Source organism: Synchiropus splendidus, chromosome 8, assembly GCF_027744825.2.
Source record: "Synchiropus splendidus isolate RoL2022-P1 chromosome 8, RoL_Sspl_1.0, whole genome shotgun sequence".
NCBI classification, from domain to species: domain Eukaryota; kingdom Metazoa; phylum Chordata; class Actinopteri; order Syngnathiformes; family Callionymidae; genus Synchiropus; species Synchiropus splendidus.
In genome coordinates this window covers 15,016,140-15,036,095 of record NC_071341.1, presented here as the reverse complement: position 1 = coordinate 15,036,095, position 19,956 = coordinate 15,016,140, and the positions used below count along the sequence as shown (strand labels likewise).

At 42.5% G+C, this 19,956-nt stretch overlaps 1 protein-coding gene across 1 annotated transcript in view; it reads right to left on the bottom strand.

Annotated features, from left to right (window-relative positions):
- Positions 1-19,956, bottom strand: part of b3glcta (beta 3-glucosyltransferase a) — a 79,466-nt gene that overhangs the window by 35,585 nt on the left and 23,925 nt on the right. Inside the window, exon 3 of the mRNA XM_053872748.1 lies at positions 11,375-11,414. Within this exon, the coding sequence (XP_053728723.1) occupies positions 11,375-11,414 (40 nt within the window). The remainder of the gene's footprint in view (positions 1-11,374; positions 11,415-19,956) is intronic.

The window sequence follows — 19,956 nt, the reverse complement described above, 5'->3', positions numbered from 1 at the left end:
CCAGAGTAGCTGGGACACCTCCAGCCTCTTCCAACCAAATGCTAGAAAATGAAACACTGAACACGTCAATGCTATTGAATGAAAACAGGAGAAATAAATGTGATTATCTCCTAATAAAATGCAAGTCACCACTTAACCCTGAATGTGAGCAGCCCTCATCTATACAGGAGCATAGCTGCCTCCCTAATGCCATAATTTTTTATTGAACTCACCAGCTTGTTACAGAGAAAGGGCGAGATGGTTCATTCTTTCCTCGAGCCCCAGAGAGGACACTTGTGCAGAGTTAAATTTACTCCCACCACTGACAATTACAAGCAATATCAAAAGACTACAGGCGCTTGACGTGCTTAAAATGCCACCAAATAAAATCTGATGATGCTGCATGGCTCACAAAAAAACCTTTAAGCGCTGCATCATGAAAAGTTCTGTAAGACAAGCTTTTCATGAATGCTCTTCCGACACCATCCTGGAAACAGAGGCTCACTCTGAGTGACAAAGAAAGAAAGCCCTGTCACCTTACGGCAGGTTATTTTTGGACCGCCCAGCGGAACGCGGGAACACAAGTCTTCCTTTTCCTCCCTCAGAACTCCTCTCTGTCCTCAATCTGAAGACCGTATCAACCTTGAAATATATTGGTTGAAATGAGACTCCGGAGAGTTCTGCCTCTTCCTCTCTCTGATCTGATGCTTTTTCTCCGAGCAGGGAGCCACTTTTGAAAGACCATCTGGCCTGTGGAAACTCAGCAGGAACACTTGGATAGTTGCGAGGACTCAGCATTTGAATGGATCGAACTAATTGAAGGTTTCGGAGTCCGTGACAAGAGAGAGCTTCTCTGTACCGACACAGAGTCACTGCCTTTTCCTGACGGATCGATAGTGACAAATATTTGAAGAGCATGGCTGAATTATCCACAGTCTAAAGGGCTTGCACACTGACCTCTCTGTGCTCCTGCTTCCCTGTCAACTCCAAAAGTGCACCAAGCAGGTGAGTGGAGGCACCCGCTCAATTCTGCCTCTGGTGTTACATCAAACTGAATGAACACTCCGCGGGCCGGACCAGTGTTATACCTTCAAATAGCATTGCCATTTAAGGTAAATGATCAGGATGTTTTAGTAGTGTCGGCACAAAGCCAAAGACCAGCCAACACAGCTGTTGATGCCACAGTTCCCACTCTCACGCTACACACCTTTACTGGGGGCACAGAGAGCCAAAGACGTACCGGAAATGTACTTGTCTTTCGCAGTCTGGACGTAAAGATCTAGAAATTCATCTGGTCAAGAATGTCATCGCCAGCAAGTGGGTTCCTGTAGTACAGGTTGTGGCCAGTCAATATCTCCAAGGGAACACGTGAAAATCTGGGACACGGGGGCATGAAAATGTCACCATAAAGATTTGCATAAATGGTGTGTTCCACAAAAAAAAAATACTTATAATTAAAATGCAGAATTGAATTGTTCATGTAGACAGGAGGAACAGAGTTGAGAAATTGAGCTTTCTACATCCTAAATAGCTGATTAAAAATAAACATTTTTAAAAGAGAAAAGTGAAATAAATACGAGGAAAAAGTGGAAACGGTTTAAGTGTTTTTTAGAGGAGCTGTCTTTAATGATTTGCACTTGCTATGTATAAACCCAGGCAGTCTGAAATGTGAGGCTTTAAATAGTAATTGTCACAAACGAAAGGAGCACCATCCCATAGCGTACACAACCCCAAACTGCATCTGTCTTCTACGTGACACGTTGCACATGGCGTCAGGATATGCTGCGGAAGTCGGAACTTGTGCTTCAACTGAAAAGTTGAAGCAAATGTGGGCGGTCCTATCAATGCGCTGAAGCAGGATTGACACACTCGGCAAACCTGACAGCACCGGGCAAGTGGGTTGCCGGCAACCGCAACCAGTTCCCTGCAGCACACTTAATGTACATGTTTACTTTTCCAGATATGAAAATGCAGATATAATACAGAAATATATGAATAAAGAATAAATAAAGAATAAAATATGAACGAATGTTAAAATACAAGCAAAAATTGGGGAATAAACATATGAACAGGCATAAAATATGGCTGTTTAGTTCTTAATATATTCTTATTATTTATTGATTTATTTGTTCTTTTATCTCAGCATTTATTTATATCTGTATTTATTTATTTGTAATTATGCCATTTTTGGTTCCTTATACGCTGCAGGCTTTATCCTAGCTACTTGGTGTAGGTAAAGGTCACTACGAAAAACAACACAGACAGGCAGAGCAGTCATCAATTAAGTAAACTGGAGTCACTGGAGGAAACCCACACAAGTTTGAGTTTTAAAATGGAAAGATTCAAGAAGCCTGAAGCTTGTTTTTAGGGTCAAGACATGCTTGTGTTTTACTGTTGAACCTGTGCAGAAAATGTGTGAATCTATTAATGTAATAAAAGCAGAGGAGCACAAACAAACCGACAGTTCCTCCGAGGCGGAGGTACAAATCTCAGCAGAAGGGAAAAACAAAATGCAGCTGAGATCAATCGCACTATTTTAATGACAAACGTCTGCCTCAGTGTAAGGAGATCAGACACAGCAAGCTGTTGCGAGACGAGAGTGGAGAGAGAAGCAGAGCTCATATTCGCAGATGACAGACGACGTCAATAGCTTATTTCCATCGTCAGCAAGAGCGGCTCCCCACCCGGCCGCTGATTATGCCGGTGTAAAACCTGCTCCACTCCAGTGATTCACATCATTGGCCTCCCTGAGACAAGATACCCGTCTCTTCACACAGAACCACTGCTCTCCCTCCCATATGGAGACAGAGTGCACCGACGACGGCTGCGGTTTTCGGACCGAGCTAACCGTGACCATCACCAGTGGGAACCATGATTTAATAGTCAATCTGCAGGGATCCGGTGATATTCCATCTGGGAGCCCAGATTTAACCAATCCAACTTCCTGTGAGAGAGTTACCACTGAACAATGATCCCTTTCGGAAAGACAGTCCAACTCATGATGGTACAGAGTGTTCTGCAGTCTTTCCTATAAGGACTTTTAATTGCCTTACACAAGATCAATAGGAAGAGAGGAGTAGTTAACTTCAAGCTTCGGCTTAAAAGGTCACAGCAATAAATATCATTCGGGTAAAACAGTGGGAAGAAACGTGGCAAAGCACACCAAGACAGACGGGGAAAGGGCTGGTTGAGAATACACAATATAAAGCAGGGATCAAAGAGAAGAGAGGCAGGAGAGATTTTCACCTCCAAGTGGAAACATTAATGAGACTTAAAAAGGAGACAAGTGACAGCTACACAGCTTAATGCAAAGTAACTTCTCACTTTTTGGGCATTTCTCTGTTCTACAACTCAATTGTTCTTTTATAGATTCTGACTCTTGGTCACGTGGTTAACGACACATGGAACAAATATGCCAGCAAAAAGACGACTCTTGTGAATGTGCAGCTCCCCCTTCCGGTGGAAACGTTGGAGAGAAAGGTGCGTGTTGATGCACCACCAGGCACGACATTTAAGAAAAACTATGAACGAAATGTTATCAAACTTATCGTTCTTGGATCTGTTTATTCGAGATTATAAATGCTGTAAAGATGTGTGAAAATTGAGGACAAGCCAAAGATTTGACTTTGTAAAACACAGCGTAACACACATAACATAAATCCCGGTAACGCATATCGTGATCTCATCGGCAGTGAGGACACATTTTGTACCACAGTTGACCCGGCCGCCCCCACCTGCCCCACTTTGGTCCCTCATGCAGGAAGTCTCGACTCTGTCTACAGGGCACTTTGCCCTGAGCAGCATTGCTTGTACAGTAGCAACAAGAAGGGGAGGGTCAACCCTCATCGCAGTAATGTGCGTCGTATCAAAAGGGGGAAGACAATCCAGTAAATATACATGGTTGCACTTTAGATTGAGGAACTTGCAGTAACTATTAATGAACAAATGACTTGCTTAATTACAGATAATAATCACTCATTATAATGTTGTTTACAGTGAACTTCTTCAGACCATTCCTGGGAAAATACAGTCTGGCTTAACAAAACACTCTTCAGTTCTTTATAATAGAAGAACTGTTGCTTTATTTATGGCAACATAAACTCTTAATATCATCAAATCTTTGAGCCTTATCCCAACTGAGCCCCTTAAACAAGGCATAATCTATACATTCTTCATTAATAAATAAGTATCTTACCATATAAATAAAAGGCAAGATTAACTAAGGTAAAACAATAGAATCATGGATTAATATGAGTGAAATTGCACTCAGTATACACTCAATATATTTTAACCTGAAGATGTCAAATGAAAGCTGAGGGGAAAAAGAAAAAGGAAATTAAATCTTGTGTGGCAATTACATTGAAAATGACACTGGCCAACGACTAGAAAAAGATGGAGGTCGAGGAGATAATGGAGTGATGAGAGACAGGAGAAGCGGACAGAAGGTACAACATGATAAAATCAGGAACTCAACAAAGGTCCACGTTGCTGCAGGAATATGTCGCTCAGATCTCATGAAACAGACCATGTGCACCCCAGGCCGCTCACAGGAGTAGATTAGTCAAAAGAGAGCTGCCCATTAAACATTCAAGTGAATGGGAAGAAAAACCCACATTAAAGGTGGCCTTTTTAATTAAACTCATACATAAAAGCAAGTGGAAAGTCTCTAGAAAGAAGTGAAATAAAAGCCGCAGCAGAAATCTCAAACTCTGTCTCCCATAATGAAAACAGCAGAGCACAATTAATGTGAGAATTTGCTCATTTGTCTGGGCGAGCACTTGGGGAATGGAGGGTGTTTGCGTGTTGAAAAGTCACTCACCTGTAAAAAATTACTTCATTACCATTCGTTCGGAGAGTCGCAAGCGCAGTCTGAAAGGTTGGAGCTTGCCAGTTGGTGATAATCACTCATCAGAAGTTTTCTCAAGTCCAGGACTCTCTGGACTAAGCCTCCGAAGACTGATGGTCGTTCAACTCTACCCTTTAAACCTCACTTAACATCTATAATTCAGGAGCCTGAGGGCGGCGGCGCGGCAGTAATCTATAGAGCTGGAGGGGCAGTGATGTATCTATGTTGAAGGGGAAGTCATGGAGATTACACACAGCAAGAGCAACTGAGATATCAGCAAAGTGAATCAACATTCATCAATTGTTGGAACGTGACCAACGTTTTTGACAGCAGTTCTGAGGGTCACAGTTTATCACTGTCCTCTATACCATCCTATTTAACAGAAAATCTCCGTCAATTCCAGTGTATCTTACATCTTAACTCTTAACACCAGGATCTCAATCATCTTACGGTCCACCAAACCCAGAGCCTGGGGTCATAAATCCTTCTGTTCCGCCTTTTCATCTCACGCTTAATGGGCACACCACCTCTAACTTGAAGGTACTAATCGGCTATATAATTTGACATCTCAACTTCGAATTCAATTTCTCAAGAAACTGATGGAAGTGGTGGTCAAATGAGCTTTTGCTTGCGACCTTGGACTGCAGCAGTGACGCTTGCCCACAGACTTGAGTCGGCCTGGCAGGGTGGGCTTGGGCCTGTGATGAGTGTGATTTTGCTGATGTAGCTCATAACATTAACGACAAACCGCCTTCTTATTTAGATAAAGGGATGTGGCATTGATGCATTTTCACGGGGTGGAGACCGAATGTTGGCCTGAAGATAATGGAAATTATATTTGATTAATAAATCAAGGCAATTGCTTGAACAAATTCCGAAATGAAAGATGATAAACATATATTTTATTGGACAAAGGAGTATGGATGAATGAAATTAAATCCAAAATGGCAACGGTTCTGGTTGTTTCCGTTTCAGTCTCCGCGTAAAAGACACCTGAGAAAGGCTGGTCATCTAGCTCGGTGAACTTAAGAATTAATTCCGAATGTCAGCTGCGCTAACAGCCTGCTGCTAAAGAACCAGCATCTCACTTTCATGAGCCTGGAAAACTCTCTGTGCTCAGTCGAGTGCTGGTGCTTTAAACGGCATATTTCATTTTAACACGCTTTCCTGCACAGCATTTTCCCATGCATGTGCTGCAAGATGCAAACTCTGCAGCAGACATGCCGCTGCTGAGTGAGCAGCGAGTAGGAAGGAGCGGATGCATCCCAACCACCGGGGCTTCATCACTGGGCCGGCTGGCACAAGTGATCGGTTGCTGCCATTGGCAGTACAGGTTGTGATCGGTGAATATGCTGAAATCACGATCGGTGACCGATCGATCCGAGCATCCCTAGAACTTACAGTATTGCAATATATCACAATGAAACATATCACCTCTCCTGTATCGTGATACAGTACATATCATATCGACTAGTCGCCAAAGATACGATTTTTCAAATTCAGTTGATGCTACAAATGTTGCCAAAACGTACTTCCCCTACTCGTGTATTGTAGCGCTGTAGGTTTGTTGCATGAGCCTGCTCCTCCACATTGAGTGGGTGTAACACAACCTTGATCCACAGCTCTTCCAGGACACATACTGCAGCTTCAAGGGTCAGATTTGGCTTCCAGTTCAACTATGTAACAACTCTGAAATAGGAAAGTTTGAATCTGCCACTGGCATTGGAGAGTTTGAGCCTCTTGAAACGTGGATCTCCAAGATGCTACATGTCCCTCGTAAGACTTAACATTTTTAAGAGAATACATCAATATTTAAAACATACTCCACGCCTCTGGAGAATCCCCATCGTGTCAAACACAAACGATAACATGCTCTGCTCCGTATCTGAGCTCTCCAACTTTAGGGTGCACACCAGTTTTATTTTTGTTTGCAGTCAGACTTCAGAGCTCATCTGGTGAACCTTGGACTTCGCTGGAGATACAATTTGTCTCCTCTTGGCCTGAAGATGCTGGCAGGGAGCCAGAACATGAATATAAAATAACTGCAGCGGGGACAGCAGCACGGTTTTCCTGCGCTTAATTTTTATTGTCGAAACTGATTTAAATTCTGGCAATCTTCCCGACTCTGATGCGAAGCTATCCTCCGTGCCACCAGGTTGCCCTGTACTGTCAGAAAAACCTACACCTGAGCCACGCAGTTTGATGAAGGAGCAGTTCCCTGGCACAGAAATCAACAGCACAAAGAGACTCTTTGTGTTGCAGCAGATCACACACATTTCAAGCATCGGAATATCCAAGCCCTGAAGAAATACTCCATCTGCATGCAAACATTTCACAGTCGTGTTGCAGAAAATGTGATTTTAAACAACTGATACACAATTCAACAGACAAATACCTCATGCTAGATCCATATTCATGACTTAATTAGATTAGCTCAATGAGTGCCAGAAGAATATCGAATCTTCAAAACCACAAAAATCAATAATGATCCTCCGAGCCTGGAAAAAAAGCCACAGCAGCTTGAAAATAAACTACGAAAAACATATGACGCATGCTAAGCAATAATATATCAGAAGTCCAACCCTGACAGCAAATATTCATATTTATTACACAAACTTTTGCATAAAATCAACTAATTAGTGATAAACAAAACTCTTCTTTTATTGAGGAAAATAGAACGACAACATGAGCTACTGTGGTTCAAACTGTCGGGAAGCAAATGCGGGACTAGTTTCAGCCGGAAGACGACCAGTGAACCAAGGTGGCCTTGTCAGCCCCATCCATGGGAAACTGTTCTTTACTACATGTTCTGACAACTTCCTCTTACCATCATTAGTCTCTGCACAAACATCCCACTAACGCTCCAGTTATGTCGGTGCATTTGTATTTTCAAGAGAGTGGCTAACTGCACTTCCCTGTTTCACAACTCAAAGTAAAGAAAATATTGAAAAATCAATATCCACTTGATGTGATGTTGATGAGAGTCAAGAATCATGGAACGATGGAAAGAGGGCGATACGAACATGGTAAAGCAAATGAAGCGCACAGAAGTGATGTAGACATGGACCGAGAAAAGGTGCTGACAACTCCACTTTTTTGGGGAAAAATGAATCGTGACCTGAGTTTTCTCAGCTGCTTTACAAATGCGATTGTTCTGCCGCACCACTCTCCTCAAGAGTCTTTATTGCCTCTGCCTTTCAAGTGGATTCTCGTAGTGTTCTTGAATCTACATATCTGATGTGATCATCAAAAAGCACCGGCGAAGAAGGCTCTGGTGCATAAAAAAAAACACAGATGGATCAGACAATGTTTTGCTTTGAAGTGCATCAAAAAGTGCACGTCGAGTCTACACTTGTAAGAACACGGAGAGCTTACGAAAAGCATATGTTAGCATTACATTGAAGAAATCTAGTTGAGGTCTTAAGAGCTGTGTGATTACAAGCAGAAATCTGGCGATGAACAGAACTATCAAGGTATCAGAATCTTATGATCAAAGGACAAATTCTATAATGAGTTAGAGTGAGACATCTTTCACAAAGCAACCCTGTAAACTTTCATTGGCTGAGGTTTTTGGTTGAAGAAGATTTCACAAAGATCAGTCATGGCCTGTTGGGACTTTGGATAAAATCGACAGCAAGTATCAGCCACCACTACTTTTTTGCTGACAGAGTACGAGAACTGAGTAGAATTGAGAGTAGAAAACGAGAATTGACTACTTCCCGATACTAAGTACCAATACAAGAACAAACTATTTTAAATGATGCTTTAAAAAAAAGCTTCCCTGAAAAAACAGGACCCCACTGCCACATATTTCACTTTGAACATTTCATGTTTAGCCCAGGCAATCTCTGTATATGCTAACATTTAACATCTAAGACCCTGGTACTGCATACAGGTTTACAGATACAGTGTTGCCTCATTTATCGCTGGGTTTACGCTGCGGGACCAAATGCGACAGAAGGAAGTAGCAGCCCTGTGTTGAAACCCTGTGATGCACTGGATCCGCAGAATATAATGAGGGAACACTGTAGTAGGCATCAGATGCTGTCATAAGTGAATATTTGACAAGTGCGAGTACAGCAAACTAGGCTAGTCTCGAAGCGAGTAGTGTCGGTATCAGCACATCCCTAATGAAGAAGCATTTGATCGCGTTAGCTGGCGTTGAAGCTAACAGTCAAATCCAAGGTTAAAATGGGAGACGCTAAAACAAACAAAAAAACAAAGACAAGGATTTTATTAATTTCACATCTATATAGCGCACATAAAATATTGATACAGTATTGTGCTTTGAAATGTCTGACACGCCTAATTTGGACCCTTGGTGGACTAGATTTGCGGGCGCAGAACATGAATGAAACTTTCTGGCCTCACAAGAAAGCGCAGCATGAATGTTCTGAATAAATACAGCACCATGAAATAAATGAAATCTTTTTTATTGTGGTGGTTTGTTCGTCTCCCGAGGCACAAAGGACTATTATTCACTCGGCGGATTTACTTATCTATGCGTTTCAGATACAGCACATGGTTTGTTACACAGCAGGAATAAATGTGCCGTTTTGCTAACAACCCCCAAGTCGATCCTGTGGCATGTATCATCTTTTTTTTTTTTCTTCTCCAAAATAGAGTAGCACCGAGAGGTTACATGTAAAGAGTACATGCAGGGGTCAATGTCCCGAGTTACCTGTGTGTTATATCGATACCATGCCACAAACAAAACAAGCTTCTTTCTTTCTTTATTTATTTTCTTTTTCTGAGCGACAGTGGCGCTGCCAGATAGCAAAGCTCCATTTTCCAGATAGGCGTCTCGGTCTGTTTGTGTTTCCTGTGTGTCGAGGCGCCAAATGACAGCATTATGAAGTTGCTTTTGTGTGCTTTTGCATCTGTGGTGACCCAGTTGAATGAACAATCGGCAGAGGTCCAGACGACTGGGTCCCAACTCTACAGGCTCCCTAAAACCACTCTCAGGAGTGATTGTGTGAGCTCTGTGAAGCGTAAGATCTTTTTATTTGCTCCACATATTGAAGTCCTGGAAGCTGTCAGATGGGAGAGTCTGACGAATATTGGCAACAGTTTCAGAAAAAAATATAATTTATTCAAATGTTTTACACAGTTTTTATAATGTTTATTTCTTCATTATTTTTTGGGGGAGCAGTAACCGTTCATACCTCCAGTAAATGTGAAGTGCTGGGACATAAAAATGTGCCCGTCGTCTCAAATATTTGGGAGGGAGTCGACCAACATCCTCAAACCAGTCACCAGGCCATCACAGGGCAGGTTTAGATCGAAACCACAAACACAAGGACCCGGGTATATCTCAAGTAGGTTAACTCAAACCTAGAATTTCTTGCAGTGAGGATGCAAAACAAAAAGTTTGTACACTTTAAACAGTCACCTCAGATTAAACCTTAACACACAATCACTCTCATAATGTCTCATATGTCACACAGCATAATCCATTTTTAGATTATTCATCTAGTGAGACAAACTGATCTCATGACTCTCACAAATTGGTTGCGACATGGCTTTTCTTTGTGTTTTGCTGATGACATTTTCTGGAAGTCTTAATAATGGGACCAGATGATTTGGTGAGGTTCTGAATTTCCGTCTGGATGCAGGAACCTTTTGAAGGATTGGCCACTAACTTAGTTGACATTAGCCAAAAAAGCCAAATGGAAACACGACTTTATACAGTGAACTACACTAAAATGAATTAAACCGGTGCCAAAATAACTAGAAAAACTTAAAAATTAGAAAAACTTCTTTTACAGTGTTTTAGGTTAGATAAAACTTGCTGACTCAAGTACTCCAACACCAGCTGAATCAAACTGTGTTCATAGCATGTGGATTAGAGATGCAGCGATCCTGATGTGAGCCTCTTAAAATTGGATCAGGTATCAGTGAAAAAGGGCTGATCCACAAAGCCGATCTTCACATTTTAACTCCATGTTTAGAGCTCACGTTGACATCACACACGGTGCCCATCAGAATAACAACATGGCAGCAGACAACGGCAACATTAGGTAAAAACGATGCTTACATAAACACCAAGTATGTAATTCCATATTGAGTCATTTTTGCCTTTAATTCAAAGCATGGAAAGGAGGTTAATACTAGTTTTGGATTGTATCCGACAATACCAAAAGCCCAGCTATCAGCACCGGTACCATAAAAGTCAGATCAGTGCATCCCTTAAACTGATGAAGGACGTTTTAAAAGGAGAGCAACTTTAGCTCCAAATAACATGGATGGAAAAGAGCTGCTTGGTGGAGGTCTGCGCTCTTGCAACTGTTGGAGAGCCTATGTCTCATTCCAGGACAGCTAAGCTTCACCGAGCGAGTCTGAAACTCCCCACTACTTACTCCTCAAGTCTGTTTATCTTGCAGCTGCTATGGAATATCTCCAAAATACAATCTATGTCGCTGAGATGCACCTTGTTTCACGACAACAACGCGCGCCTGTTTGCATGAGGTGAACAAAAGAAGTCTTTGTTCTCTTTTTATTTTTGCCGTTCCTTCTTTTATCTTTCAAATTAGACCAGAAGAGACTCACCCAGTTGACTGCTGTGGACGGCATGTGTGTCATCTTGACTCTGAAAAGAAAGAGAGACGTTTTAATCATTTCAGCGGCGACGAAATGGTGCATCACAAACATGCAACGCTGCCCTACATACATTTCCCTTATTGCTTTCAAACAACGATTGAGAGATCATCAAAAATGTGCAACAACTCCGGGTGAGTTTCCTCCAGCTAATTAGGAATTAATTATGAGCAGCACTATGGGTTATTTGACAAAATAATGGGCGATACTCCACCTCATTAGTTGTGTCTAATAGTGTGTTCTTTACGCCTGCGGCTTTTTAAGCTGGTACTCGTCGGCTCAATTAAGGGATTGCGCACTCCTCCACCTCCGGAGCTGTCAAGGCAGGCCGCGGCGGGAGGAGTAAATCAATCACCAGCCGAGCTAACTTTGAAGAGTCGTCTATTGCCTCCATTTTTCACAGGAAATCTCTGCTGAAGGCGCAAAGTGGTATGAGCTCAGACGGTTTCCACAAGTTTGGAGCCAGGGTATTAATAGATAACGACAAGGTGAAGCTGGTTATGATTTATGACTTCATCTTGATGAGCAATATTTTTTTATCAGGAGCGATCTGGATGCTTTCTGAGACCTTACAGATGCTGCATTGTACATCCCAGTGCCGTACAAAGGCAGAGAACCACAGGAAAGAAGATGGAAGTCGTACGATATAACCACATGTTCATGTGGTCCAGGCCGCATGCATGTCCCCACCACCATCATTATCATTGTGCTCTCTCCTCTGCTTTTCTGGAGCCAGTGAAGCAGTGGTTCCCGCTACAACACTGGTTCTGTCAGCCTTGCTTTTCTTGAAGTCTTTTGTCTGATTCATGAGGGTTGCCTCAAGCGCCCTCAATTTCGCAGGCACGTCTCAGTTATACTGCTTGCAACCCTTCATTCCTCTCAACTTGATCTTCTATTTGGCCATTTCATCGTTTATTTCAATATGTTTTTATTTTTTAGAATTATAATCAAGGGTTTTAGAGAAAATACATGTGAATGTATGGACTATATATAGTGGCATGTTTCATCTTCACTTGACACTATTACAGAGTTTTTTTTTTTTGTTTTTATAAAATCACCAAGGCCAGATCACATTGGCAAGCTTCATCTGTTGAGGCACAGATTTACTTCAGTGGCTTTTCATACTGCGGACTCTGTCTCGAGACAAAGTGTGTTCGGCTTAAAATACCCATATATGAACACCAGCTCTCCACAGGCGGTGAGCTTCCTGCCTCAGGAAACTCGGCGCTAGATGCCAGAAACTACATGTACACACAAACATGATAAATGCAGAGCAGTTAAGGTTTCTGATCGCAGTCTGGGCGGACAACATTGTTCAAAAACAACTTTGCAAACTCCCAGAACACTGAGGTGAGCAGTGGCCGGATGCATGTCCCCACCACCATCATTATCATTGTGCTCTCTCCTCTCCTTTTCTGTAACCAGTGAAGCAGTGGTTCCTGCTACAACACTGGTTCTGTCAGCCTTGCTTTTCTTGAAGTCTTTTTTTCTGATTCATGAGGGTTGCCTCAAGCGCCCTCAATTTCGCAGACACATCTTAGTTTATATTGTTTGCAACCCTTCATTCCCCTCAACTTGATCTTCTATTTGGCCATTTCATCGTTTATTTCGATAAGTTTTTATTTTTTAGAATTATAATCAAAGCATTTCAGAGAAAATACATGCGAATGTATGGACTATATATAGTGGCATGTCGCATCCTCACTTGACAGTATTACAGAGTAATTTTGGTTTGTTTGTTTTTGTTTTTATAAAATCACCAAGGCCAGATCACATTGGCAAGCTTCATCTGTTGAGGCACAGCTTTACTTCAGGGGCTTTTCACACTACGGACTCTGTCTCGAGACAAAGTGTGTTCGGCTTAAAATACCCATACATGAACACAAGCTCTCCACAGGGGGTGAGCTTCCCGCCTCTGGTGATTCTGTGCTAGATGCCAGAAACTACATGTACACACTAACATGATAAAAGCAGAGCAGTAAAGGTTTCTGATCGCAGTCTGGGCGGACAACATCGTTCAAAAACAACTTTGCAAACTCCCAGAACCCTGAGGTGAGCACCGGCAGCAGGAGACAGTTGCTGCAGAACAGGAGCCGTTGAACTGTGCAGCGGCAAGGGAGTGTCGAAGTGTGCGGGTGTTAAATAACTCACGTTTCTGCCTTTATTAGGCTGAAAAACATCTGATTTTATTGACTGACAGATTTACTGAAATGAATAATAATGTTGGGCTACAACTGTTTTCACGTGACCCTGCAGCTGCGCAGCTGTTTGCATTAGGAGAACAGCGAGGAGGAAAAACGCTGTTACCGAAGATTATTTTTGACGTCTGTATCCGTACTTCACTGATAAAAGTCTTCTTGATCGTCAGTAATCTCTCTCACTTTGCTCTCTCAACTTGTTGTGAGAGCAGCATGGATGAATCAACATGGTCCGTACTATGCAGTGTGTTTTTGCCATTTTCTTGTAAAATAAACATGATAACACTTCACGTAAAACTCTGTGGCTGTGAAACGCCACATTCTGTTACAGCTGTGGTGGAGGTCCATCATCAGTTAATAACTGAGTTTATGACTCGTAGAAGTGACAGAGAAACAAGGTGGGCTAGCCAATGGTCGTAAATCGGTTCAGGCTCGAAATGCCAGTGTCGGCCAGCAAATGACGACTTCCTTCAGACCGGGTTCATCGTGGGTCACAAATCCGCTATTTTGCTCATAGCACCGCAGAGAAGAGTTTTCCAGGCTGAGCATTAAGGATATGCATCAACTTGAATAACCCGATTTCCAACAGATAGACTTCTATGTTTGCTGTAGCGGGACCATTAACACATTCATTCGGCTCAACGGGGAGGAAGTCGAGGACAGGACCGAGTCTAAAATAATCAATGAATGCAGGGGAGTCAGACTGAGCCACAAAAGTGGGCAGAGGTTTTTGTTCCAAGCCATAAGCACATACAAGATAACCATTCAGGTGACAGCTAAAACAAGTAGCACCACACTGACGAGCCTTTGGACATCTGACTGGTCAGAAGGTCTCCTCTTGATGGTCTTGGTTGGAAGACAAGCCTGCATCAACTGCTGCCCTTTGGGAACTATTTGACACCCGATGCTTTGTGAAACTATATGTGCATGTTTTAATACACCTCTTTGGAGGCAGTAGTGTGTCATTCAAGAAATTAAAAATGAAAAAAGCAGCCCATGTTTCTCTATTGCAACTATAGGAGCCCACAGATTATATGGGTCACATTTTCTTACCGATTGAATGACCTTACCAATTCAGCTGTAATACTTGAACAGGCCTCAGGCTTATCGGTTCGGGAAAATGGCGGTCTCCCGGGATCAAAAAGGTCAAGAGGACATATATGCAAAAGTGGAGACAAGGATCCAGCCATTAATGGGCTCGCCACCCACCAACTGTTGTCTTGAAATTGAGAGCGGTCTGAACCCATAGAACAGCAGCAGAAAGATGGAATGTATTTTCTGTTATTTATGTTTTTATTTAACCCAACAAATCAATCACAGTTTCAGAGCCGCTCCTCTCCATCTGGCATGGGGTCTAGACTGCGGTCTTTCCGAACAACAAGACACCTAACATCCATAAACCACCAGCAGCTCTACTGTGAGCAGCCATGAGATGCAAACCTGGAGACCAGCTATCTATAGTAGAAAAAACATCCTTCTGCTGACTGAATGAAAAACCGCTTCCTTAAGGTCATGACCTACATTACATGGCCATAGGTGAGAGCGGGAATTAAAGGGGATCAGAAGATAGAGCTTCTTCAGCTCTGCCTTTGGACCAAAGCTCCCAATTAACATAATAAAGAGCAGACCACTAATTAGGCCCAGGAACAGCCATGCGTGAGCCCTTTATCTGTGTTTACTCTGCACTTTCACCGATTCCAATTGAACTCACAGGGCTTAATTCTGGCATTTATGTAACACCATGTCAAAACAATAGAAGTTTGCGGATGAAAAATAATTACCGATTGATGATTTATGCATGAGTGAATCATACTCTCGTCACAGGACCAACATTGAAAGCATGTGCAGGCGGACAAGATGATGTTCGGCTGGTTTAGCTCAGTGGATGTAAGACATCAGCCTAATTGGACTCAGTAGATGCAGTCATGCCCACAAGGTTTCTGTCTCCTCGTATAACGCTTCTGCTTGTATCTCCACAAAGAGCGGGGAGGGGGAAAAAAATATGCATTTTTGTACTCCAGGAATATCTGGTGGTTATGTGTTGAGATTGTTTTTCTTCTCACAAACATGCAATCTGGAGGAAGAGATAACGCAAAGACTGAAAAAGGAGGTCTGATAAAATGATGGTGAGCGATCGTCGTAACGTCGCCGATGGAACTGCAGAGGAGGAAATGAAGAAGCAGAGCAGAATCTAATAAAACCTGCCGAGTGATGCTGACGACTGATCTGATTGACTAATGATGGACTCTGCTTTTGTTCCGATGAAACTGGGTGTTATTTGGATAAATGTATTTCACACTTTCTCACTCTGAAAAGTACTGATGATCGAAGGGATGCAACATATATTACGGGGAGGCCATCTTTCTGAAGGGGTTGCTTCGTCTGCCTGTCTGTGTTGAAAAAGTCATCGACGGATTTCGATGTAATGAAAGGACTCTAAAACATTGGGAGATTGTGTTGTGGACTGAAGCTGCCTGGCGGAGATTTGCAAGTGCGTTCTACTTAACTTGGATTTTATTTTAGCATTTTTAAGTAAATCTGTTATTGATCTGCATACATTTTATGTAGTGGGAAAAATATGCATTTTTGTACTCCAGGAATATCTGGTGGTTATGTGTCGAGATTTTTATTTTTCTCACAAACATGCAATCTGGAGGAAGAGATAACACAAACACTGAAAAAGGAGGTCTGATAAAATGATGGCGAGCGATTGTCGTAGCGTTGCTGATGGAACTGATGGTATCGAGTATCTATTATCTTCCTATGAAGTTTGGAATTTTAATAGCCTGACAACCTTTATTTCTCATAAGGTGAAACTGAATCATTGTGGTTTAATGATCCAAAAAAGCATGAGCCTGTCAGCATTTCGTGCAGCAAAACAATGCAGAACTTACGATTTCACAGATGCAGAATCTGCTTTTGACTGAATCTGCCTTTCAAGTCTTGAGCTCCATGTTTCACAATGTAGATGAGAAATGATTCACAGACGGAAACTCCTCAGCGCCTCTTTAAAAATGCGGCCCAGGAGCGCGAGCTAATGCTCCTTGACACGGTGAACTCGGATCGCTTCCACCATTATTGAGGGGACGATTTATTCTCAACGCGGAGAACATGGCTTTTTGTGGGCCCTTAATGCTTCTGCCCATGCTCGGCTTAAACCAATGTGACAGCAGGTTGTCAGCCACACATCAGACGGCGCTAGGTGTTAAAAAGAGATCGTAATGAGCCTCGGCCGTCCAGCTGAGGCAGGGTGTTTCACCTCCCCTGGAGCATGTGTGATCATCCGCACGGAAGCTTCGCTGTAGACAGATAGCTTGTGATTTGACCTCATGATGAGGTTGGAAAGGAGAATACATTTTCCACGGCTTGGATGTCTGTGAATGGTATGTAAAGCAACTCAATATGTCTGGAATGCAATGAAAGACGGCCGCAAGGACGACCCTTTGATCCAGCCTTTACTTCCCCAGCTTCCCGTGGAAGCACATGTCAAGGCTCCTGCCCTTTGCCACTTCTTTTAGTTCCCAGAGGACAAACACACGCTCTACTGATGCTACTGACCTGTCAGGTCGCATTAGTGTTTCGCTCACTAGCGGCACGAACGATTTAAGGATGCAGGATGTCCGGAATTTTGACAAGAAGGGGGGAAACATGCAAGGTTAGAAGCATCGGATCGCTTGTTAACTGGCACTCACCAACACAATATCTTTTCTGACTCCTCTTCATAACACTTTGCGACCATGCTGGTTTTTAAAATTAAATCAGTCGTAAATCATGGCAACACATTTTTTTGTAAAATTATGCGTACTACAGCTAGTAGATCAAACATCTGTCCGATGTGGAAGTGATCAATATCAGCTCTACGCCACGCCGCTACGAAGGAACTAATCTCCATGTGGGATTTTCCATAAACAGGCTTTTAAATTCTTCTATGTCACTCTTCCTCACATGAACCATCCTGAGCATTATTCCTTCATTTATCTGCAAGGTTGTAGCGCTAACACTCTCCGTGGGAATCATCAAGCAGCTACTGCAACCGAAAGTTAATTCCTGTCTCGTGGAAGTGACCTTTCAGCGACACGCCTGTCGAGCTGTCTGTCTTTTTGGCATGTTTCATTAGCATTTTCCGGTTGAGGAATTACAGCCCTTTTAAATAATCCAGTTAAATTTTTATAATCTTACTTTCAACTGGCGCTGTACATAGAGTTTTAGAATATTTGAAATCCAGCGAGAGAGGAAGGGAAATATTGCTACCTCAGCTCGTACTTGAAAAAAACCTCAATGGCTGTGCAATGGCAGGTGTTTTGCAATATACTAGATAGATACTGTAATGCAGACCAGTACCATGTGCATGAAAACAAGTTTAATGTTATCTACGTATTACATATCAATATAGCCGACTTAAAAAATAAAGTCAATGCCACACATTCAAGTATAGCAATATTTCAGCAAAAATCAAGTATTGCAATATTTGAGTGTGTCCAAGTCCAAGTGACATGTATTAGTTCGACTCAAAACAGCTATTTAAAGTGCTTTACATAAGTATTTTTATATAAAGTTTGGTTAATATAAAAATTTTATTTTTGAGTTTTAATCAGTGAAGTACAGATCCAGACGTCAAAAGTAATTTAGTACTTTCTATACATGGCTGAAACATCCTGACAACATCAAAAATATGACACAGCATATATGATATTATGTAGCAAAGAAAAAAATATAAAGAAACTAAATTTGTTTTAGTCCTGAAATCTTGAAAATATTAAATGAGAAGGTGTGTCTAAAACTGAGGTGAGCACCGCTGTATTTGCCCTCTGGTAACCAGATAGTTCCAGTTCCAGTCCCAGCTGTGATGAACAACACAGGACGGACCAGCAACAGATCCATTCAAATGTGTTTTTGCCAGTCGTAAGAGGTAAGGAGGTTTTGTTAGTTGATTTTTATTGATTGAAGTTGCAGCACAATTGCATGGATTTTTAAACTGTTCTCCCAAAAGATCCCGACACAGAGAGCATCTACCAACATCAGTACAAGTTCAGTCTAACCTTTAGCGTTCATTCGCTGTGTCAAAAACTTCAATTATTTTGAAAAACACGGCCTCCAGCTTTTTGTGCTAACTAGGAGAAAACAAACGTTGAGCTTTCCCCAACAGGTCTAATTAACCTCGCTCTACTAATGTTCAGCTTTGTCTCCATTTAATTGTTTACAAAAACCAAGAGAGCACCAGGGAGACCGTTCATAGAAGGCTCTAAAGACTGGGCAGATGTAGCTGAAAACCATAACAATCCCAGCTTTCAACACAGTCACTGCTGTTGTTAATCAGGGGCGGAACCCAGCAATGACGTACTGCAAAACCAAAATGAGTTTTTCAGCCACTTTTACACACAAAACTGCCAAGTAGTAAAGACCAAATGCAAACACAAAAACACAACAACATTAACTCAAAACACATCTGTAAAAGCTGCAAAAAAAAACACGATATTAATCCACAACATTACAGAATCAGAATCAGAATCAGAATCAGAATCAAATTTATTGCCATGGTCAGTGGGGAGCCCACTGACTAGGAAAGTGCCTTGGAATAAAGTGCAACAAAAAACAAATAAAATAAAATAAATAGAATAACATTACAACAAGGCTGTTCATGAATTTAACAATCTGACGGCCGAGGGAAAGAAGCTGTTCCTGTGACGGGAGGTTCTGGTCTGGATGGACCGTAGCCTCCTGCCAGAGGGAAGAGGAGCAAACAGTCCATGACCAGGGTGAGAAGGGTCGGCTCTGATCCGACCTGCACGTCTCTGGGTCCTAGAGGCATACAGGTCATGAAGAGGTGGCAGGCTGCAACCGATCACCTTCTCAGCAGAATGTACGATGCGCTGCAGTCTGCTCTTGTCCCTGGAGGTGGCACTGTTGTACCAGACGGTGATAGAGGAGGTGAGGATGGACTGGATGATGGCTGTGTAGAACTCCACCAGCAACTTCGTCGGCAGTCGTAGTTTTCGTAGCTGCCTCAGAAAGAACATTCCCTGCTGGGCCTTCCTGATGAGGGACCTGATGGTTGGCTCCCATTTGAGGTCCTCAGTGATGGTGGTTCCCAGGAAGCAGAAGGAGTCCACAATAGGAATCGATAAACCAGCCAACATGAGAGGGGACGGAGGAGCTGTTACTCTCCTGAAGTCCATGATCATCTCCACTGTCTTCTGAGCGTTGAGCTCCAGGTTGTTGTGGCTGCACCAGGACACCAGCCGCTCCACCTCCCTCCCTCTTACGACGTAAACCACAACGGAAGTCGCAACGTAAGTTCCCATAGTGTAACCTAAGGTATACAAGTATGGAGCATGT